General features: G+C 40.9%; 1 protein-coding gene across 2 annotated transcripts in view; it reads left to right on the top strand.

Annotated features, from left to right (window-relative positions):
* The window catches only part of LOC115012554 (junction plakoglobin-like), a 129646-nt gene that overhangs the window by 95772 nt on the left and 13292 nt on the right, over positions 1-20582 (top strand). For both annotated transcript variants that reach the window (XM_029438223.1, XM_029438222.1), the window contains 7 exons: positions 1611-1864; positions 1949-2187; positions 6764-6965; positions 7059-7203; positions 7291-7394; positions 12643-12762; positions 14562-14780. In XM_029438223.1, coding sequence (XP_029294083.1) covers positions 1611-1864; positions 1949-2187; positions 6764-6965; positions 7059-7203; positions 7291-7394; positions 12643-12762; positions 14562-14780 — 1283 coding nt within the window. The remainder of the gene's footprint in view (positions 1-1610; positions 1865-1948; positions 2188-6763; positions 6966-7058; positions 7204-7290; positions 7395-12642; positions 12763-14561; positions 14781-20582) is intronic.

Below are 20582 nucleotides of genomic sequence, written 5' to 3'. Positions count from 1 at the left end.
TATAGTGTATATATAAAGGGATGCAGAGGAATGGTTGAGGTAGCTGACAACAGAAGTGCAGTCTCTCAGAAGCCTTGGCAGTGTCCTCGTTCAGCACTTGGATGACCTGAGGAAAGTAGCTCCTCTTAATCCTCTGCTTGCTCCATATTACTGCGGTAGCGCTTCCCAGACGGCAGCAGTTCAGAGGCTATTCATTTTTGGAGAATTTCTGGCCGACCTGCATGCAATTTGGGCCCGCACCCTTGGTAGCCTGTCTGGGGCCTGCCCTACTGACACTGTCTCTTACACCCCTCACACACACACACACACACGCACGCACACACACACACACACACACACACACACACACACACACACACACACACACACACACACACACACACTTGGTATTTTGTCATTTGTCTTCATCTTACTTTGTATATTCTCTTTTGTCTGTTTATATGTACTTGTCCCTGTCAATGTAATCTCCTCAGTGCAGGTGCAAAATGTTTTAAGGGTTTGTGGGGACATCCTGAATGTCCGTAGCTGTAAGAGGTGATAAAGGCGCTGCTGTGTCTTTTTGATCAGGATGTCTTTGTTGACAGACCATGTCATGTTCTCTGTGATGTGGACCACAAGGTATGTGGTTAACCCTCTCCACTGTGGTCCTGTCAATCTTGAGGGGGGTGTACTTTCTCCGCTGCTGTTTCCCAAAATCCATAAACAACTCCTTGGTTTTGCTGAGATTCAGCGAAAGGCAGTTGACCCTCTACCTCCCGGTTTGCCCTCTGATCCTGATTGACAATCAGACCTAACACAGCAGTGTTGTCAGCAAAATCACAACTTTTAACATTATAACCTTTTTGCTACATAAATAAGACAATAATGCATTATTTTACCCATATGTGTGTCTTCATTGGGATGGCATACATAAAGTCCAGTCGATCATGGTTTTGTGTATTTGGTCTCCATTGCAGTGCAACCCATGTAGCTAAAGCATTTGTTATTTGTTTCAATGTCTCCTTATATATATTAGTTAAATTATAACTAATATTGCATTGAATTGTAAACCAGTGAGGGACAGTATATGCTGCTGGTCCTGAGGTCCGGTTTAGTCTAGAATAAACCCGATTGAGCAATATTTAGTGAAATTAGATCACATTTAATGAAGCCCAATCCAACTCATTATTTGTCCTTTGGGGAACTAATGAAAATGACTTAATTTAAGTTGGATACAATGCCTTCAGATAACACTCATTATCATGTTAGCTGAATGTTGAAAAAACTTCATCTCCTGACTCTAATTTCACATTTACATGTAAGAATTAATTAACTAATTATTCCATCATTATGTTGCGTGTTCTTTGTTTGGTCTTGTTGTTTTCAGACACACACACACACACACACACACACACACACACACACACACACACACACACACACACACACATACAGAGACACACACACATACAGAGACACACACACATACTGCATGACAATGATGTTTTATTGCTCTTTTTTGTTTTTATTTTCAACAGTTCAGAAGCTTTTGTCTGTGTAAACTCACTCATGTACACACACACACACTAACACTAACAGTTTCACGTTCTCTCTCTATCTCCCTATGACAGATTTAGAAGCTCAGTACTCACTAACACGGGCTCAGCGCGTCAGGGCTGCCATGTTCCCAGAGACCCTGGTGGAGGGGGAGGCAGCCATGCCCGCCCAATCAGATCCTTCACAACAGAGCAACGTGCAACGTCTGGCTGAACCCTCCCAGCTGCTAAAGACGGCGATAGTCCACCTGATAAACTACCAGGACGATGCAGAGCTGGCCACCAGGGCAGTACCGGAGCTCACCAAGCTGCTGGCGGACGAAGATCCGGTATGCAAACTGAATTAGAATTGTTTAACTTAGCTTTCATACAAACATTTTCTATTTTACGCTGTTATTTTCTTTACTCCCCAGGTTGTGGTGAATAAGGCGGCCATGATAGTCAACCAGCTGACCCGTAAGGAAGCCAGTCGTCGGGTGCTGGTGCAGTCTCCGGCCATGGTGGGCGCCGTGGTACGCGCCATGACGACGGCAGTTGACATGGAGACAGCCCGTTGCGCGGCCAGCGTGCTGCACAGCCTATCCCACCAGAGGGAGGGACTGCTGGCCATATTCAAGTCTGGAGGAATACCAGCACTGATCCGCATGCTGAGGTAGAAATACTGACAATTTTGCTCTACCAGTTAATTAAATGGAAAATAGTTGTTCATGCCTCTGGGAGTATACATATATGTTAGCAATCTGGCAATTAGATGTCACTGTTGTTTATGGCAAAGAATGTGTGTAAGCCGGGTGAAACATGTTCTTTAAACCTCCAATAACTGATTATCAACACGTTGTCTACAAAGCAACATTATCTTTGGACACATTTCTGGCCACCTGATGATAAGTCTAATATTCACTTACTTTTAGCTCTTTTTTGTCTCTACCAGCTACTAAAATAAGTATGTGTCTCTTTAGCTGCTAAATTTTCCACCAGCTATGTTCACCAGCTACTGTTAACTATGTACAAACCCCAATTCCAATGAAGTTGAGACGTTGTGTAAAATGTAAACAAAAACAGAATACAATGATTTTCAAATCCTTTTCGACCTATATTAAATTTAATACACTACAAAGACAAGATATTTAATTTTCAAACTGATAAACTTTTTGCAATTATTCACACATTTTGAATTTGATGCCTGCAACACGTTCCAAAAAAGCTGGGACAGAATGCTCAAAAAACACCTGTTTGGAACATTCCACAGGTGAACAGGTTAATTGGAAACAGGTGAGTGTCATGATTGAGTATCATCATTACATCATGAGCATCCCCGATTCAATTGAGTATAGGTCGAAAAGGATTTGCAAATCATTGTATTCTGTGTTTATTTACGTTTTACACAATGTCCCAACTTCATTGAAATAAACAATTAACAAAAACTCCCTCACATAAACGTTTGTAAATCCGAAGGGAGCTGCAGATTCAGGTGCAGATTCACATTTTTATTTGATGCATTATTTTTCTAATCAAAAGTATTGACTATAGCCATTTCAACCAAGGAAATTGTAGGACAAACAAAAAAATGCCTAATACTTAATATTAACAATTTATTGTAATGCTGAACAACACCCTCTCTGCAAGGGGTACAGTGGTTGATTAACATTTTGCAAAGGTTAAAAGTGGGGCAACATTTAAAGTTGTTCAGATTGCCAGGTGGTGAGCTATTGAAAGCCTTCCACCTCCAATATGGTAACCAGAGGCCAACTGAAAACGGTAGCAGATGAGGCTAACAGGCTAGCCTTTAATTTTATAATAGCACCAAATTCGGGCCTTTCCAACCCCCAGGCAGAGATGCAGAGTTAATCCCGTACACTGAGGCTTAACAGAGGAGGATAATTCACACACACTAATTGATTCGGGAGCTTAATTCAAACAGAAAATGAAAGAAAATTGAATTAAAAAATATCAAAACTAAAAGAGTTTCACAGAGAGATTGGTGTGTGAGATTCCATTTATGCTATCAGCTTTTCTCTTTCTGTCACTATTCACCTTCTGCCTTTTACAACAATACACACTCCCCACCCTCGCTCACCCTCGTTTTGTTCTTTGCCACTATCACCCTCTGTAACCTCCTGCATAATGAAGTGTGTGTGTGTGTGTGCGTGTGTGGTACTGGGTAGTAATGTGGTTAGACACAGGAAATAGGCATTGATATCAAATAACTCCTATTTCTCCTTCTACAATTATTTTTTTTCTACAACATTCTCCTACTGACAGACTTCATGTATGATCAATGGATTTATGCTGAATGTCAATTCAAATAAGTGTCTTGTGTCTGATGCTTATCACCAAAGAACTAAAGAAAGCAACAAGAGAATCTTCAGCCACAAAGCCAAATCAGGCCAGGGACGTAGAGTGTGGGGGCCAGTGGTTTGGTTTGGTCCCAAGCCAAGTCATGCCATCCAAATTATAGAATCATTCGCAAACTTAAGAACATCTGAGAAATGTTTATATACTATTTTCTTGTACTTGTTCAAATGTTTTTTTTATTTCAAGGGAGATGGAGTCATTTAATTACTTTGGTGATATGACTTAAAGGTTCAATGTGTAGTTCTGAGTAACCTGCTCCAAAGACAACTAGTGGGCCCATACAATCTAATCTGTGTGTTTACTGTGGCACTGGGGGCTATACGTTCCGCTGACATAGTACTGAGGGGAGTGTGCACCCATTCCGGTGGCTCAAATTCGGCCGGCAAATATCCCAGCACTGGGGGTCACAGCGGGCTGATGGAGTGTTGGGTCTAACCTGGGTAACAGCAGCCACTGAAAATTTGACGATCAGATGGAGAGTTGGCTAAATTCGATCTATCTGCTGACTGCTAACGGAAGATCTGTCCGTCTCCCAGCCACCGCGCAATCTACTCTTGTTTCTGCCAGTTTGGATTTAATCAAAACAAACTATCAAATCATGGTCTGCCCGAGTCAGGTAGCTGTACTTCTTCTCCCTCTGTACTGAGGCAGACTGCAGCTACAGTGACTCACTATCACCTCTAGAGGAACAAGTGGTATTACAGACTGGACGGTGCGCAGCTAGCTGTTAGCATGCTAACTTCAGTAGATATCTCTGTAACACAACACAGAGATGTCTTTGACATAGCGTCAACATTGTTACCTCTTCACACTCTGTTGATTATGTTAGTTCATTTTTCTTATGTTTTAAGTTTAAATTCTGGCATATTTTACACATAGAACATTTAAGCTTCTGTAACCACTTTCAAAGTCTACAGTAGGTACCTTTGCATGTTTGCTTTGTCAAAAAGGCATGTTTAGAACCAAAACAAAAGTCAAAATGAAACAAGTCTTCCAACCAAAATGATAAAGAAAAAATAAAGGTCTGTTAGATCCCGTAGATTATGCTTTGATAGAACCAGGGTGAGATATTTATTCAAGTTTAAGCAAGGGCAAAACATACAGCTCAAATTGATGATACAACACAAATCTATACTTTATACCATTCCCTATTCCTAGTCCATTAGTCAGCACCTTGGATTTTCCTTCTAAATCCTCTCTCCAATGGTAGGGAAGCTCACATCTTCGATCTCCGTTGATAGCAAAAAGGAAGAACCTCTCTTTATATAATTTGCTTGTTTCTCTCTCTCTCCCCCCTCTTGTGTATTAGGACATCACCCCTTTTTTCATTATTCATTGCTTTGACTTGTTTTTGCCAAATGTGCTTCCTCATTTTGCCCTACAATTACACTCATCCTGAACTTGGTTGTACATAGGAATCATACAGTTACATTTATATGTCATTATACATATGAATCACAGTTACATTGTATATGTTATTTGATATACTGATTATACTTTTAATCATTATTAGCTTTTAACTGAGTTTTGCATATCATATTATTACCTTCACATCTTTTATACTGGAGACTTGCAGGGTAGGAATGCTGACAGTTCACTGAAAGTCCTGACTCTGATTAGATGTTTTCACAGTCTAACAAAAACCGGTCCTTATCCCACTGAGAAGCTTCTCATGGGGCTGGCTGCCTTATGAACTCCATTTTGTGATTATTTTGTCATTGCTCCCAAAATAAACCTGTGAAGTTGCCGATGTGTGTTGCACTATTGTGAACAAAAACTATTTTGTCCACCATAAAAGTTCAACAGCTTCTATTGAGCCACTGTAGCTCAGAAGGTAGAACGGGTTGTCCACAAATTGGGAAATTGGAGTTTCCATCCCCAGCTCCTTCAGTTTGCATGTTGAAGTGTCTTTGGGCTAGATGCTGAACCATATATTGTGTTAGCATGTACTGTTGAGCAGTTTGGTACCTTGTATGGCAGCCATGTGTTGTAAATGTGGGTAAAAGGTACTTTATCATTCATCATCAGGAAATACATTTGTTGACTCAGTTGTCTTCCAATGAACCAAGTGTCACCTTCAGTCAAATAATAGCAGGTGGTTGTATATGGGGGGAGATGATGACCTCTATTCAAAGATGCATCTGAGGCTTATAGAAATGTCATTAGTTTTGTAGCTACCTAATCATAAAGCATTGGAATTTATGACAGATGATCACCAAAGTTATCCTCATATTCTCATCCTGAGAAGAATATGAATGTCTCAATCAAATATCCCAGCAGTCCATTTAATAGTTGCTGAGATATTTCAACCTGGACACATCACAATGTGGCGCACTGACCACTTATACGTATATGACCTGACTTATTGTAGTGACAATGCCAAAAACCTCTGAATAAAGGGAGTGAAAAGGGTGCACACATAGCCACGGGTTCAAAGGGTAAAATACTGGAATATGTTTTTAATGTTTAAATTTGAGGTATATTCACAAAGCAGTCGGTTTTGTGTAAGAGCTTGGTTGTTAGGTTATATGATCAAAAGGTTGCTGATTGCTGGTTGCTGACTAATAGTCCTAGTGATTTCTTCACCAGGTGCTGACATTTTCACGTTTTTGAACAGAGAATATTCACTATCGCACACACGCACACATACTTGCCATTCCAATTGCTCAATGATAGACGATGGTGCTGTGAGCAAGCTACACTAATCACAAAAGATTTTTCCCCCAAAGTCCTACAACCTTGTGTATAATGAGATATTGGTGGCTGATAGAGTTCACTAAAGGTCACAGATTGTTTAATGCCCCTTGAAATTAGTTCATTTTATGAAATCGCTATATCTTTTTCTCTCTCTTTTTCTCCATTTCCAAATGCAGCTCACCGGTAGAATCAGTCTTGTTTTATGCCATCACCACCCTCCACAACCTGCTGCTGCACCAAGAGGGGGCCAAGATGGCGGTGCGTCTTGCTGATGGCCTGCAGAGGATAGTGCCCTTACTGAAAAAGAGTAACCCCAAGTTCCTAGCCATCACTACTGACTGCCTGCAGCTGCTGTCCTATGGAAACCAGGAGAGTAAGGTGGGGAGATGAACTTGACATTGGGAAGGAGATCTTTGTCATGTCCATATATTTATGAAAGAATTACATCTCCTACATTTTGTTTCTTGTCAGCTGATCATCCTAGCCAATGGGGGCCCAGAGGGTCTGGTGTTCATCACGAGGAACTACAACTATGAGAAGTTGCTGTGGACCACCAGTCGCGTTCTCAAAGTGCTGTCTGTCTGTCCCAGCAACAAGCCAGCAATAGTAGAGGCTGGTGTGTATACATCACTGAACATAAATGTAAACACTCAATGTAAATGTCTGTAAACATCTGTTAAAATCTGCTTATATCTGTGTCCAGGTGGGATGCAGGCTTTGGGCCAACATCTCACAGGTTCCAGTCAGCGTCTGATCCAGAACTGTCTGTGGACGCTGCGCAATCTATCTGATGCTGCAACCAAACAGGTACGTTTACTGATTCATCAACTACACATACTAAATACTACTTTTACTACTACTACTACACATACCAAATACTACTGCTACTACTACTACTACACATACCAAATACTACTGCTACTACTACTACTACACATACCAAATACTACTGCTACTACTACTACACATACCAAATACTACTGCTACTACTACTACACATACTAAATACCACTTTTACTACTACTACACATACCAAATACTACTGCTACTACTACTACACATACCAAATACTACTACTGCTACTACTACTCAAATCAAATCAAATCAAATTTATTTGTATAGCCCAATATCACAAATTATACATTTGTCTCAGTGTGCTTTACAGACTGTACAGGTTACGACATCCTCTGTCCTTAGACCCTCACATCGCACAAGGAAAAACTTCCTAAAAGAAACCCCAAAATTAAAGGGGAAAAAAATGGAAGAAACCTCAGGGAGAGCAACTAAGGAGGGATCCCTCTCCCAGGACGGACAGACGTGCAATAGATGTCGTGTGTACAGGATAAACAACATAGTACAAATACAACATTTGACAGAAATTATGTTGTGTTGAAAAAAAAAAAAAAAAAAGAAATAGGAAGTATGGAAGAATCCAGGAACATGTCAATAAGGCTTCCCGGTGTCCAGCAGGACCAGGTCAGCAGGCGCTGTCACGATTCATGATCCTGACGTAAACTTTATCAGTGGCAACCTGCCACAGGAGAGACAGACACTCCGGGGATGATACCCCGGATGGTGAGTTAGCAACATACATTTACATAAATGTATACAGATAGAGAGGGAGAAGAAGAGAGAGGGAGGGGAGGAGAGAGGAAGAGAAGGAAGAGAGCAGGGAGGTGTCCCCCGGCAGTCTAAGCCTATAGCAGCATAACTAGGGGCTGATCCAGGGCAAACCTGAGCCAGCCCTAACTATAAGCTTTATCAAAAAGGAAAGTCTTTAGCCTACTCTTAAATGTGGAGAGTGTGTCTGCCTCCCGAACACAAACTGGAAGCTGGTTCCACTGGAGAGGAGCTTGATAGCTGAAGGCTCTGGCTCCCATTGTACTCTTAGAGACTCTAGGAACCACAAGTAACACTGCAGTCTGGGAGCGTAATGCTCTAGTTGGTTTATAAGGTACTATGAGATCTTTAAGATATGCTGGAGCCTGACCATTAATTGATATGTAAGTCAGGAGAAGGATTTTGAATTCTATTCTGTATTTTACCGGGAGCCAGTGCAGTGCAGCTAATACAGGAGTAATATGATCCCGTTTCCTTGTTCTTGTCAATACACGTGCCGCTGCATTTTGGATCAACTGAAGAGTCTTAAGCGACTTTTTGGGACACCCTGATAACAATGAGTTGCAGTAATCCAGCCTTGAAGTAACAAATGCATGGACTAGTTTTTCTGCATCATTTTGAGACAGGATGTGTCTTATTTTTGCAATGTTACGTAGATGAAAGAAGGCAGTCCTTGAGATTTGTTTTATGTGGGAGTTAAACGACAGATCTTGATCAAAGATGACGCCAAGATTCCTTACAGTGGTGCTGGAGGCCAAGTTAATGCCGTCCAGAGCTTCTATGTCATTAGAAAATGCGTTTCGGAGGCGTTTAGGGCCAAGTATAATAACTTCAGTTTTGTCTGTGTTTAACATCAAAAAGTTGCTAGACATCCAAGTTTTTATGTCCTTAAGGCATGCTTGAAGTTTAGCCAATTGATTGGTTTCATCTGGTTTAATTGATAGATATAATTGGGTATCATCCGCATAACAATGAAAGTTTATAGAGTGGCTCCTTATAATAGTGCCCAAAGGAAGCATATATAAGGTGAATAGAATCGGTCCAAGTACAGAACCCTGCGGAACTCCAAGACTGACTTTGGCTGTCATGGAGGATTTATCGTTAACAAGTACAAATTGAGATCGCTCAGATAAATAGGACTTGAACCAGCTTAGTGCGGTTCCTTTTATGCCAACACAATGTTCCAGTCTCTCTAGTAGAATGTCATGATCAACAGTGTCGAAAGCAGCACAGAGGTCTAACAAGACAAGAACAGAGAAAAGTCCTTTGTCTGATGCCAATAGAAGGTCATTGGTAACTTTCACCAGTGCCGTCTCTGTGCTATGATGAACTCTAAATCTGTTTTGCGACTGCTTTCTCAAGGATTTTAGCGAGAAGATATCGGCCTATAGTTGGCTAAAACCTCTGGATCAAGACCAGGCTTTTTAAGAAGTGGTTTTATTACAGCTACTTTAAAGGATTTTGGTACGTAGTATTTAGTACTACTACTACTACTACTACTACTACTACTACTACTACTACTACTACTACACATACCAAATACTACTGCTACTACTACTACACATACTAAATACTACTTTTACTACTACTACACATACCAAATACTACTACTGCTACTACTACTACTACACATACTAAATACTACTGCTACTACTACTACACATACTAAATAATACTGCTACTACTACTACACATACTAAATAATACTGCTACTATTACTACACATACTAAATACTACCGTTACTCTACTACTACTACACAAACCAAATAGTACTGCTACTACTACTACACATACTAAATACTACTGCTACTACTACTGCACATACTAAATACTACTGCTACTAATACTACTACACATACTAAATACTACTGTTACTACTACTACTACACATACTAAATACTGCTGCTACTACTATTACACATACTAAATACTACTACTACACATACTAAATACTACTGCTACTACTACTACACACACTAAATATTACTACTACACATACTAAATACTACTGAATATTACTTCTAATGAATACTACTACTTTTACTACTACTACTACTACTACTATAGATATTAGAGATGGAATTATGGCCTGTTTAACTTCCTAACACTAGATCTAAGCAGCTTATAATACATCAATAAAACTATTAATGCCAAGATTTTTTTTTTATCAAATCAAATATTTAAATGAAATATCTTTTGCAAATAACCACTATAAATAAACATAAATAAAAGGATAACATTTGGAATTTTTGACAATTATATTTCAGGACATGGTGAATGGGTTTAGTCTGGAGAATTGTATAACGGCATTTTTGTTTTTTGCTGAGTTTAATGATCCGTAGCTTAGCTCCTTTAAGGAACAGCTCAGTGCATAGTGAGTGTGTGGTAGAGAGAGAGAGAGATGTTGGATGTGCTCAGAGCAGACAGGTGTTGGTAATCAGAGCAGAGGAGAAATTAGCAGTAAATATATCAAGTGGTAATATTTACAGTTTAGTTTTCAGTTTGTCCATTAATAAACACTGCAGATCTTCAAGACCTGAGTCAAGTCCCTGTGTTTTGCTTCTCAACTCCTGGGTAAAGGGAAGGTGGTTAGCTTAGTTGAAACAAATGTTTTCCGAGAGGATATGAGAAGACTGGACGACCCGTCTACAAACCAAGTATTTGCAGTATTTTTGTCATGAAGAAAAATAAAAGCTCAGAAATGATTGCACTGCACTCTTGCCGTTTCTCCACCTGATAACCTTTCACCTGCTTCTCACTGTCTTCTGATTCCGGAGGGTTTGACTCTGACTCAAGCCAATAGACAGAAGAAAGGATGCTCTTGAAAGTAATACAGTCTGTGTCTGCTCATTGGAGTGTGTTATGACCGTGGCTTAAGGGAAGCAACATAGAGGAGACAAACAACAACTGTAGTTTGTAAAGCAAAGTTTATCAAAAAGTAAATCCAAAAAATATGAAGTGGTAGCTGATATCAATTCTGCTGCGGCTGTCTGCAATGTTTTTCAAAGGCCAGCCAACAGATGGCAGAAATCAAGGAGGTTATGTTAGCAGGAGTTTCAGGTTACTTGCAAATTACAGCGGCTCAGGAGGTGGTTCGATCCCCAGCCCCTGCAGTGAGCATGTCGACGTGTCCTTGGGCAAGATACTGAACCACAAATTGCTCCCGATGGTATGGCCGTCGGTGTGTGAGTGTGTGAATGGTTATCTCTACTGATAAGCTGATGTGCACCTTGTATAGAGCCTCTGACTCTGTATGAATGTGTGTGAATGGGTGAATGACATGTGTTGTAAAGCGCTTTGAGTGACCTTAAAGATTGGAAAAGGTCCATTTACAGCAATCAGAGTGACTTTGGACATAACAAGTGGATGTTTTGTCAGTGGTTATGTCAATTGTTTTATTGGTACTGAGAAATACATTTACATGATCACATTGTAAGAAGCTCCTTCCAGATGCCACTAGAGGCCACTTTGAGATTATAGGCCTGCTATTTCCAGTGTTTCGTCCTGTGAACCTAAATGGGAAGAAATTAGTTACATTTATTACCTCGAAGGGCACTCGGAGAGCACAGACCTCCGCCAAGGCCATGCCCTATCTCGTAATGTTAACGAAAGTGAAAAATGATTTGTCCATCCATCCATCCATCGTCTACCGCTTATCCGGGATCGGGTCGCGGGGGCAGCAGCTCCAGTAAGGAACCCCAATCTTCCCTTCTCCGGGCCACATCCTCCAGCTCCGACTGGGGGATCCTGAGGCGTTCCCAGGCCAGTGAGGAGATATAATCTCTCCACCGAGTCCTGGGTCTTCCCCGGGGTCTCCTCCCAGCTGGACGTGCCTGGAACACCTCCCTAGGGAGGCGCCCAGGTGGCATCCTTACTAGATGCCCGAACCACCTCAACTGGCTCCTTTCAACGTAAAGGAGCAGCGGCTCTACTCCGAGTCTCTCACGGATGGCTGAGCTTCTCACCCTATCTCTAAGGGAGACGCCAGTCACTCGTCTGAGAAAACCCATTTCGGCCGCTTGTACCCGTGATCTCGTTCTTTCGGTCATGACCCAGCCTTCATGACCATAGGTGAGGGTAGGAACGAAGATCGACCGGTATATTGAGAGCTTTGCCTTCTGGCTCAGCTCTCTTTTCGTCACAACGGTGCGGTAAAGTGACTGTAATACCGCCCACAAAAATAATTTGTGTTGCATGTAAATCAGGTCAGTAGTTTTTCCGTAATCCTGTTGACAGACACACACAAAAAACAAACCAAAAACTTAACCTCCTTTGAGGAGGTAAATATGAGATGGAACTAACTATCATTTTTTACTGTCTGTCTGTGGCTTAGTTGCAAATGTGTGTTGCTCCTCGCCCTGCTGTGTGGAGGCTGTGCTTAAGCCAAGCTGTCACTGCTATCAGTTGTTTGTTCTCTGCCTTTCTTCCCTGCAGGAGGGTTTAGACGGGCTGCTGCAGATATTGGTTACCCAGCTGGGCTCAGATGACGTCAACATGTTGACATGCGCAACTGGCATCCTGTCCAACCTCACCTGTAATAACTCACGCAACAAGGTAACCCGTCTGGGATGGTACACTGCATGGCCAAATGTGTGTGGACACCTGAACATATCTGCTATATGTGATAGTTGAACATGTGGTTCACAAACCACGGCGAACCATGGGTATTATTCTGCTGCCATAACAGATTATTATGTCATTATTCTGAGTCAGTTCAAATCGTCAATTTTTTACCAACAGTACAGTCATCAGTACGAGATACTATGTGACAATTTTTACCTTTTGTAAACCGTGATTAAGACACCTTAATCATAATCCTGATTTACTATATCATGACCTAAATCCTATCGATTATATAATAAATCATATAGTATGAGACACTAATAGGAGGCGGAAAGATCCACTGTTGCCTTTTATTATTAAAAATCATTATTATTAATAATAATAATAATAATAATAATAATAATAATAACAACAATAATAGTAATACATGTATTGATATAGCTCTGGTGCAGTTTATGCTCACATTACCTTCTTTACCAGCCACAACACTGATGTTGTTTTGTTTTGTTATACATACAAGTCATGAAGTCAGAAGGTTGGACTGGTCCTACATGGATGCAGGAAAATCTAATTCTGACAGCAGTTCAACACTGCTGCACTTATGTATCTTTTCTCGTGAGAAAGTTATTATGTGAGTTAATTTAATTAATGCTTATAAGTAAGATAATGACAAATATGTAGATGCAGGATGAAAAAGTAATAAATATGATAATTACTGTGTGAAGGTTCATTTTTAGAAATACTAAAATACACAACACACCTTGGTAGTTGCTCATTTTTACTTTCTAAATGAGCGGGTAAAAATTATGCACTTGTGCTGACTTGTTACCATGATTACCAACACTTAATATTTATGTAGACTGCTCGTATAGATCACTTCTGCGATAGCTGACATCAGCCAATGGCTTACAGTAGTTTCACTTTTGAATTAATGCTTGAATCACATGTATACTCATTAAACTCTACTTTGACACCAAAAACAAACCACACCAGAGCTCAGCTGTAACCGCACCAGCTGGTTTGGTCCGCACTAAAATACAAGCGCTTTTAGACCAGCCCAAACAAACCGCACGAAACAGACACATGCAACAGAGTTAGTCTGAATCAAACTTAAAAGGTTAGGGGAAAGCATTCTTACCTCTGATTGACACCCTTGGACTTAATGCACATTTTTTTACATTTTAAACAAATGCACTGTATGTATACATAGTTATGCAATGTACATTATGTGCATACGCACCTTAAACATTCACAGAAACTCCTGTAGGATCAGAGGTTCTGAGGCGCCACAATTTGACGCTTTGTCCTGATTATTCTTGCATGAACTCATTTAAAGAAAAAACAAAGAAAAAAGTATTTGCACCTGTTGGGTCTATGTGTGTATTTGTGCTACAGTATTTAGTTAATGAAATATTTCAGTTTCTGTGTACACTCTTCATCTCAGACAATCTGCACTCCTGAGGAAAAACAATTTATAAAAGCAATATATCTTATTGATATTTACTGTTTTCACACACACACACACACACACACACACACACACACACACACACACACACACACACACACACACACACACACACACACACACACACATGCGCACACACACACACACACACACACACACACACACACACAGTGTATACATGTCATTCATCTATTGCTGTTTTCTCTCTCCTCCATGTTTTAAAAAATAATTTTTGTGATGTTCTTAGTGGCGTTCATGGTAGAAATTAATGCATTTCAGATGAGGGATTCTAATATATTCTCTTCTACCTGTTATCCTTCAGACACTGGTGACTCAGTATGGTGGCGTTGAGGCGTTGATCCACGCTGTACTTCGTGCCGGGGAAAAGGAGGATGTTGCTGAGCCGGCAGTCTGTGCCCTGCGTCACCTCACCTCTCGCCACCAGGACGCCGAGCTGGCTCAGAATGCTGTGCGGCTGCACTACGGTATCCCAGCTGTCGTGAAGTTGCTGGGGCAACCGCACTACTGGCCTGTTGTAAAGGTGATGATAATGATGATAATGATGATGATATTACCATGCAATGAGAATGGTATCAGCCTCGGTGTGATAGATGGAAAAGACAGAACGGGAAGGGATCGGAGGAAAGGATATTTGTTGCATTGATGGTTTGTTGATAATACAGAAGACAGTACTTCAGTTTTAACACTGCTGCATTTAGACAAACACACAAAACATCCACACACATGCATAGAAAGAACAGTCTGAACAGCACCCTCAGACAAGCAAACACACATAATGTCACACATCTCCCATCATGCTTCACTTCCAAAACACTTCAGTTGTGACAACACCCGCTGGCACACTGCGTCCCTGGAGAGATCGACAGATAAAGAGAGGGAGACACTGGGAGCTCCAGAGACAGTAAAGAAGAGATACTGTCAGGTAAATTAATCCTAAATTGTATTAATCCACATTGGAAAGACTATCATATGTATTTGTTTACCTCAATCAATATATATATATATATATATATATATATATATCTACACTACGAATATGTTTCTGCGCAATTATGTATTTTCTGCACTGAGTGTATTACAAACATAATAGGGGCACTTCCCCTTTAAGAAAACGGGTCAACAAACCATTACTTCCTGACTGCTGACGGAGGAGCGTGTTGGCGCCAAACTGGGACCAATGAGGAGAAGGTCAACGCCTACTCCATGTATTTAGCCACATGTTTTACGACTCTTTGTACACACTGGAGCGGAGCCGTGAGACAGCAACATGGGGGCTCTTTGAGCCATGCAGTCTATGGAAACGGCGATGCGCATTGTGTCCTCAGCTGAGAGTATTTTCTATGTTTGACTTATCACGTTAATAAATATATCGATTGAACTAGAGGATTGCTGTTTTGATTAGACATTCAAGCTCCGAGTTCTTCAGCTTTTTCCACCCTTTAATACCCAGACTGACTGTAAAATGAACAAATACCCTAGAGGTTCATTAATGTACAAAACAAGTGTTGGAGGAAATGTCCAACATACTGACAATATAGCTAGTTCTAGAGCCTTACTGTGGAGCCCCGAGTGTGCCAACAGAATAATTATAGATACTAATTATAGACAGTTTTAATTATAATCAGTTAACAAACGAAAGAGAACTACAGTAATTACATTTTCATCATAATAATTTAATGAATGTTACATTGTCACATTTTTCTGCTGTCCGTTTCACACATCTGCAGAAACAGACACTCTTCAATATTCAACTTGTTATTACTATGGTGACTATTACAGGTTTTATTTGTTTTGTTTTTTAATCTCCTTTTTCTTCTTTTCCCTTCAACACCACCACTCCAATTGCACAACAAACAAACAAACCTTCGCTAACACAAACACCTCAAATCAAAATCCCCAACCTCGGATTATTACTTTTCTGTTATCGGTCATGTTCCCCAATGTACTGCGTTTTATGTCCTGTCCTGCCTCACCTGTTGGTCTCTTTGCACTGATTACATTATTTTCTATTCTAATCTAATCTACGATGCCATAGAATATAACAAAACAAAGCAAGTGTCAACATGTTTTCATTAAACATATTTCCAATGCAGCTATTTATTTGAAATTTAAACCAGATATCGAATTGAATAAAAATACAGGATTCGATAAAGGATTCGTAACATTCCATTCCATACATTTTTGTTTGTTGTATGTTACTTGATAATTTTACCTGCAGCTGTGGTTTTAATTCAACAATATCCAAAAACAGATTTGGTGGACATTTTACATGATTTGTTAGGTGGTTTCTCTCTGCTGTGCAGACATCTGCAGAGTGTAAATCAAAACTGGGCACTGTGTGAATCAGGTAAATTGCTTTTTGATATCTGCTGATGTTGGCCATATTTCACACTAGTAGATGAGGAAACAGACAGAGTTCGCTTATTGAACAAAGCCATTTCCATCTTACTATTTTCAGGAGGAAAACATGTTAAAATGTGCCACTTGCAAAAATAAAAGCAACAATATGTAACTTTTTAACCTTAAAATAACAGCTTCAAAATAATATTGCTACACTGACTTGTAATAGTGAGAATGGTGTCTCTGTCAGTCCCACTCTGCGCCCTGAACGCTTGTTTTTGCACTACGTAACTTTGGTGAGCGGATCGTATAATCTCCCGAGAGAAGTGTATAAGGCTTTGCGCCAAGTTAATTTTGGTGAAACTGGATCATATTTTATGTAGAAAATGTTTTCTGGTTTTTCTGCCTTGACCCTCTGGGATTTACAGAGTTTCCTGATGGACAGAAAGCTTTAGGCTACTTGTTGCTAAATCAAAACTAACCGCTAACTGCTGTTAAAAGTAGCTGCTGTCAGCTAGTTAGCAGTGCTGACAGGACTGGAACACTACAGGGGAGCTGCAGATTTTGAGGAAGGAACAATATAAACAGAGCTAACTGCACTCTTTTAAGAGGTATGGGAATATATATATATATATATATATATATATATACATTTCACCAACATCCTCAGTTCTGAGATGACCTCAACATCCTGCCACCTTCTGAGAGAGAGAGAGAGAGCGTCCAGGCTGAGCCGACCCCTTGGGGCCGATCGAATCATCCTCTCGTACATTCCGAGCATCAACAGTGTCATCACTAACACAAATTTCACCCTCATCCAGGCCATGGAACTTGGCTCTCTAAAGCAGACATCACAAGTGCATTAAAGATCTTGCCCATCCATCCAAACTTCTGGCATTTCTCCAGGGTTTGCTGGAGTGGAGCCTATTATTTTTTGGTGCACCTTACATTCGGCTGCAAAAACCTTTCAGAAGCCCTGTGCTGGATTCTGACAAACAACCACAGACTCCCTTACATACCCATCTTCTCAACTATTTTCTTGTCGTCACTCCATCATCCTCACATCCTCACCACAGGCTTACTACTCACACAAAAGCTTTTTCAGACCTTGGCATCCCTCTTTCTGAAGAGAAAACTTTGGGCCCTGGAACCTCCCCGGAGTTCCTAAGCATTACCCTGTAGTCAATTTCCTTTCAGCCTTTTCTACCCTCAGAGAAAATACATCTGCTTCTATCAAACTCTCTGCTGGCAAACAGATGCAACAAACGCCAGCTACTTGCCCTCCTTGGCCACCTCAACTACGCCATTCGCATAATTCCACAAGCAAAATCCTTCCTGTCTAACCTGCTAACTAAAGCTGCAGCCGTCCCCTCTCTCCACGATAGAGTTGTTCTCGATGATGCATTTAAAATGGAAATGCAACATTTCTTGTCTTCTTGGAATGGCATCTCCTTCTTCTATGAAGAATTCATCACTGAATTCATCGACTTTACACACAGCTCTCTCCATAGGTTTTGGTGGCTACTATGGAGGGAGATGGTTTTCTTCTGCATGGCCCTCAGATTTCATACCGCTCAACTCCAGTCCAGCTGTCCTTCTACACTCTATATTCCCCCATCATCATATGGGGGAAAGAATTGTCTAGGAAATCCGTACTCATCCACACTGATAACACCGCAGTTGTAGAGATCCAAACAAAGGTCGATCTCGTTCTCTAGCCATCATGCAGTTCCTCCGCCCACTCACATTACTCACAGATCAACACCCGTTCATCCTTAGGGCAGCCCACATCCCTGGTAACAACATCGCATTCATTGTCTTGTTTTTCATTCCAGAAATTCAGACGCTTGGCCCCAGAATCGGATCTCGATCCCATACTAGTCCCACCGTTCTATGCCACAACATTCAAAAAATTCCTCAGCTGGCAAACCTCTCTCACGCTTCGCAAGAAGCCATCCTTATCCGCCTCGCCCCAAGCGCTCTGTCAGCCTACCTAATTGGTTGGACTTGCTTTAAGGCAAAAGTGGCCGCTGTGGGCAAGGACTAAGCCTTTGTATATGGGACGCCTGTGCTACCGGTTGAGCTACCGGGATGCCTCAACATTGTCCTTCTACTTTCCATTCCCACGTTACAATGTTAATCAAAGACCAGCGAAAACAGGAACCTGCTCTCGCAGTCAGATGCTTTCTACTCACTTCTGACCTTCTCAGCCTCTGCATCTGTTCCCTTCGCTCAGGCTACATATCCCCTACCGTCAACCTCACCCTAGAATGCATGTTCTTGCTGGCTTTTTTCGGCTTCCTGAGACACTCCAAATATGCCCCAGTCTATCTAACATTACCATCCACACTCCCGACACTCTCATACTCACACTCCGAAGTAGCAAAACAGATCAGCTGGGAGTTTCTTTCCACATTTTCTGTCTCAACTCCTATCTCAGCCCATACGAGCTGCTGACTAAACACCTCAGCACTAGCTATGCTACCCAGGCATTACCTCAACGCCCTCTCTTCCTCACTAAAACAGGAAAAATGACCACTAGTTTCTGGTTTCAGAAGCGTCTACACACTACACACTACGCATTTCAGTCATATCCCCAGAACACTAAAGTCTCCCAAGATATGCTTTAGGTTCAACTTCATTTAGCATGTTAGCCGGACCCAACATGCACCTGTTGGTCATGAAACATTGATCGTGTGTTTGGTTTTGGTCACTTGCACCTGCTCGTTGCGGTGTAAAATCGGTGATTAATTAAGGTAAATGCAAGGTACAATCATACTAACAATACCCATAAGCCTTAATGACGTTGTCTTTAATTTTATTGCACTGTTGTGCATTTGTGTACGGTTCACCCGTGTGTGTTTTTGTGTGTGTCAGTTCCAGATTTGCTGATCCAGAAGACACTTGCATTACTCTTCAAATTAAACTTAATGTTTTACTTAAAATGTCAACTTTCACACTTCATCTGCTCTGTGCACTGCTGCCTCCTGCCGTCAAGGTCAACAGAAAAACAGGGAGACAGGCATAAAAAGCCACACACTGTATCTTTAGGGTGCTGATATATTTTCTTAAGGATAAGGTTAGCCTTTTTCTATATTTTTCTGAAGGCCAGAATATGTTTGAAAATAAATTGTTTGTATAATGTGTTGTTTGACTATATCTGAAGGTAAAAGTGTTTTTAGTTGCTTTGAATAGAACATACTTTTGGGGTGAAGAGCCTGTTGCCATGGAGCGGACAAAACACAATCTTTTAAATAGGAATAACAGCGCACGCTTTCAGACACTCGCTGCTTGAAGGCATTCATGGAGTTGCGCTCAAAGAAAATGACAGAAGTAGTATGTAAAATGAACATCAAACCCTTCAAAAGTTCATACCCTGCCCAGTTCCACACATCCACATACCTGGTCAATCTTGCAAGGTTACAGAAATGTTCCTTCAAGTTCATAGGTGGAGGTGGGTGGGTGGGTGGATGATGGTGGGGAGGGGGGCTCAGAAGTACTTCCATTGAAGCAAAATCATGCTTTTTCTGGCAACAAATGCAATGAAAAGACTAAAGTCTTGCTCTGAAGTATGCTGTGTGCTTTTGAACTATGACAATAACTTTGTGAGCACAGCCAATGGCTGAAGGCCGCTGCTTGTGCTGCAATTCAATTGCAATGCTTCTGAATGTGTTACTAACAATCAGAATCATATTGAGACCAAACTAAAAACATTTGGTGGGCAAAAAGCATCCTCCATATTTAGATCTAAGGATATAGGGATCTAGCTCATGTTTAATTACATTGTTGACAGGATAAGCAGGACGGGGCAACACAAAACAAACAAACAAAGCAACAAAGGTTGTATAGGGTGTGTAGTGTAGAGGCTGTGTGTATTGGCGAAGGTGTAGTCTGTTGTGAAGAGTTTTTGTGTGTGTTTTTGAATTGTTTACGTGAGTGTAGCTGAGACATAGTGGTTTTAAAGGGGGGAGAGACTTTATTT

Source organism: Cottoperca gobio, chromosome 8 (assembly GCF_900634415.1).
Source record: "Cottoperca gobio chromosome 8, fCotGob3.1, whole genome shotgun sequence".
Classification (NCBI taxonomy): Eukaryota; Metazoa; Chordata; class Actinopteri; order Perciformes; family Bovichtidae; genus Cottoperca; species Cottoperca gobio.
The sequence above is the reverse complement of the archived record's forward strand: the minus strand, read 5'-3'. Positions and strand labels throughout refer to the sequence as shown.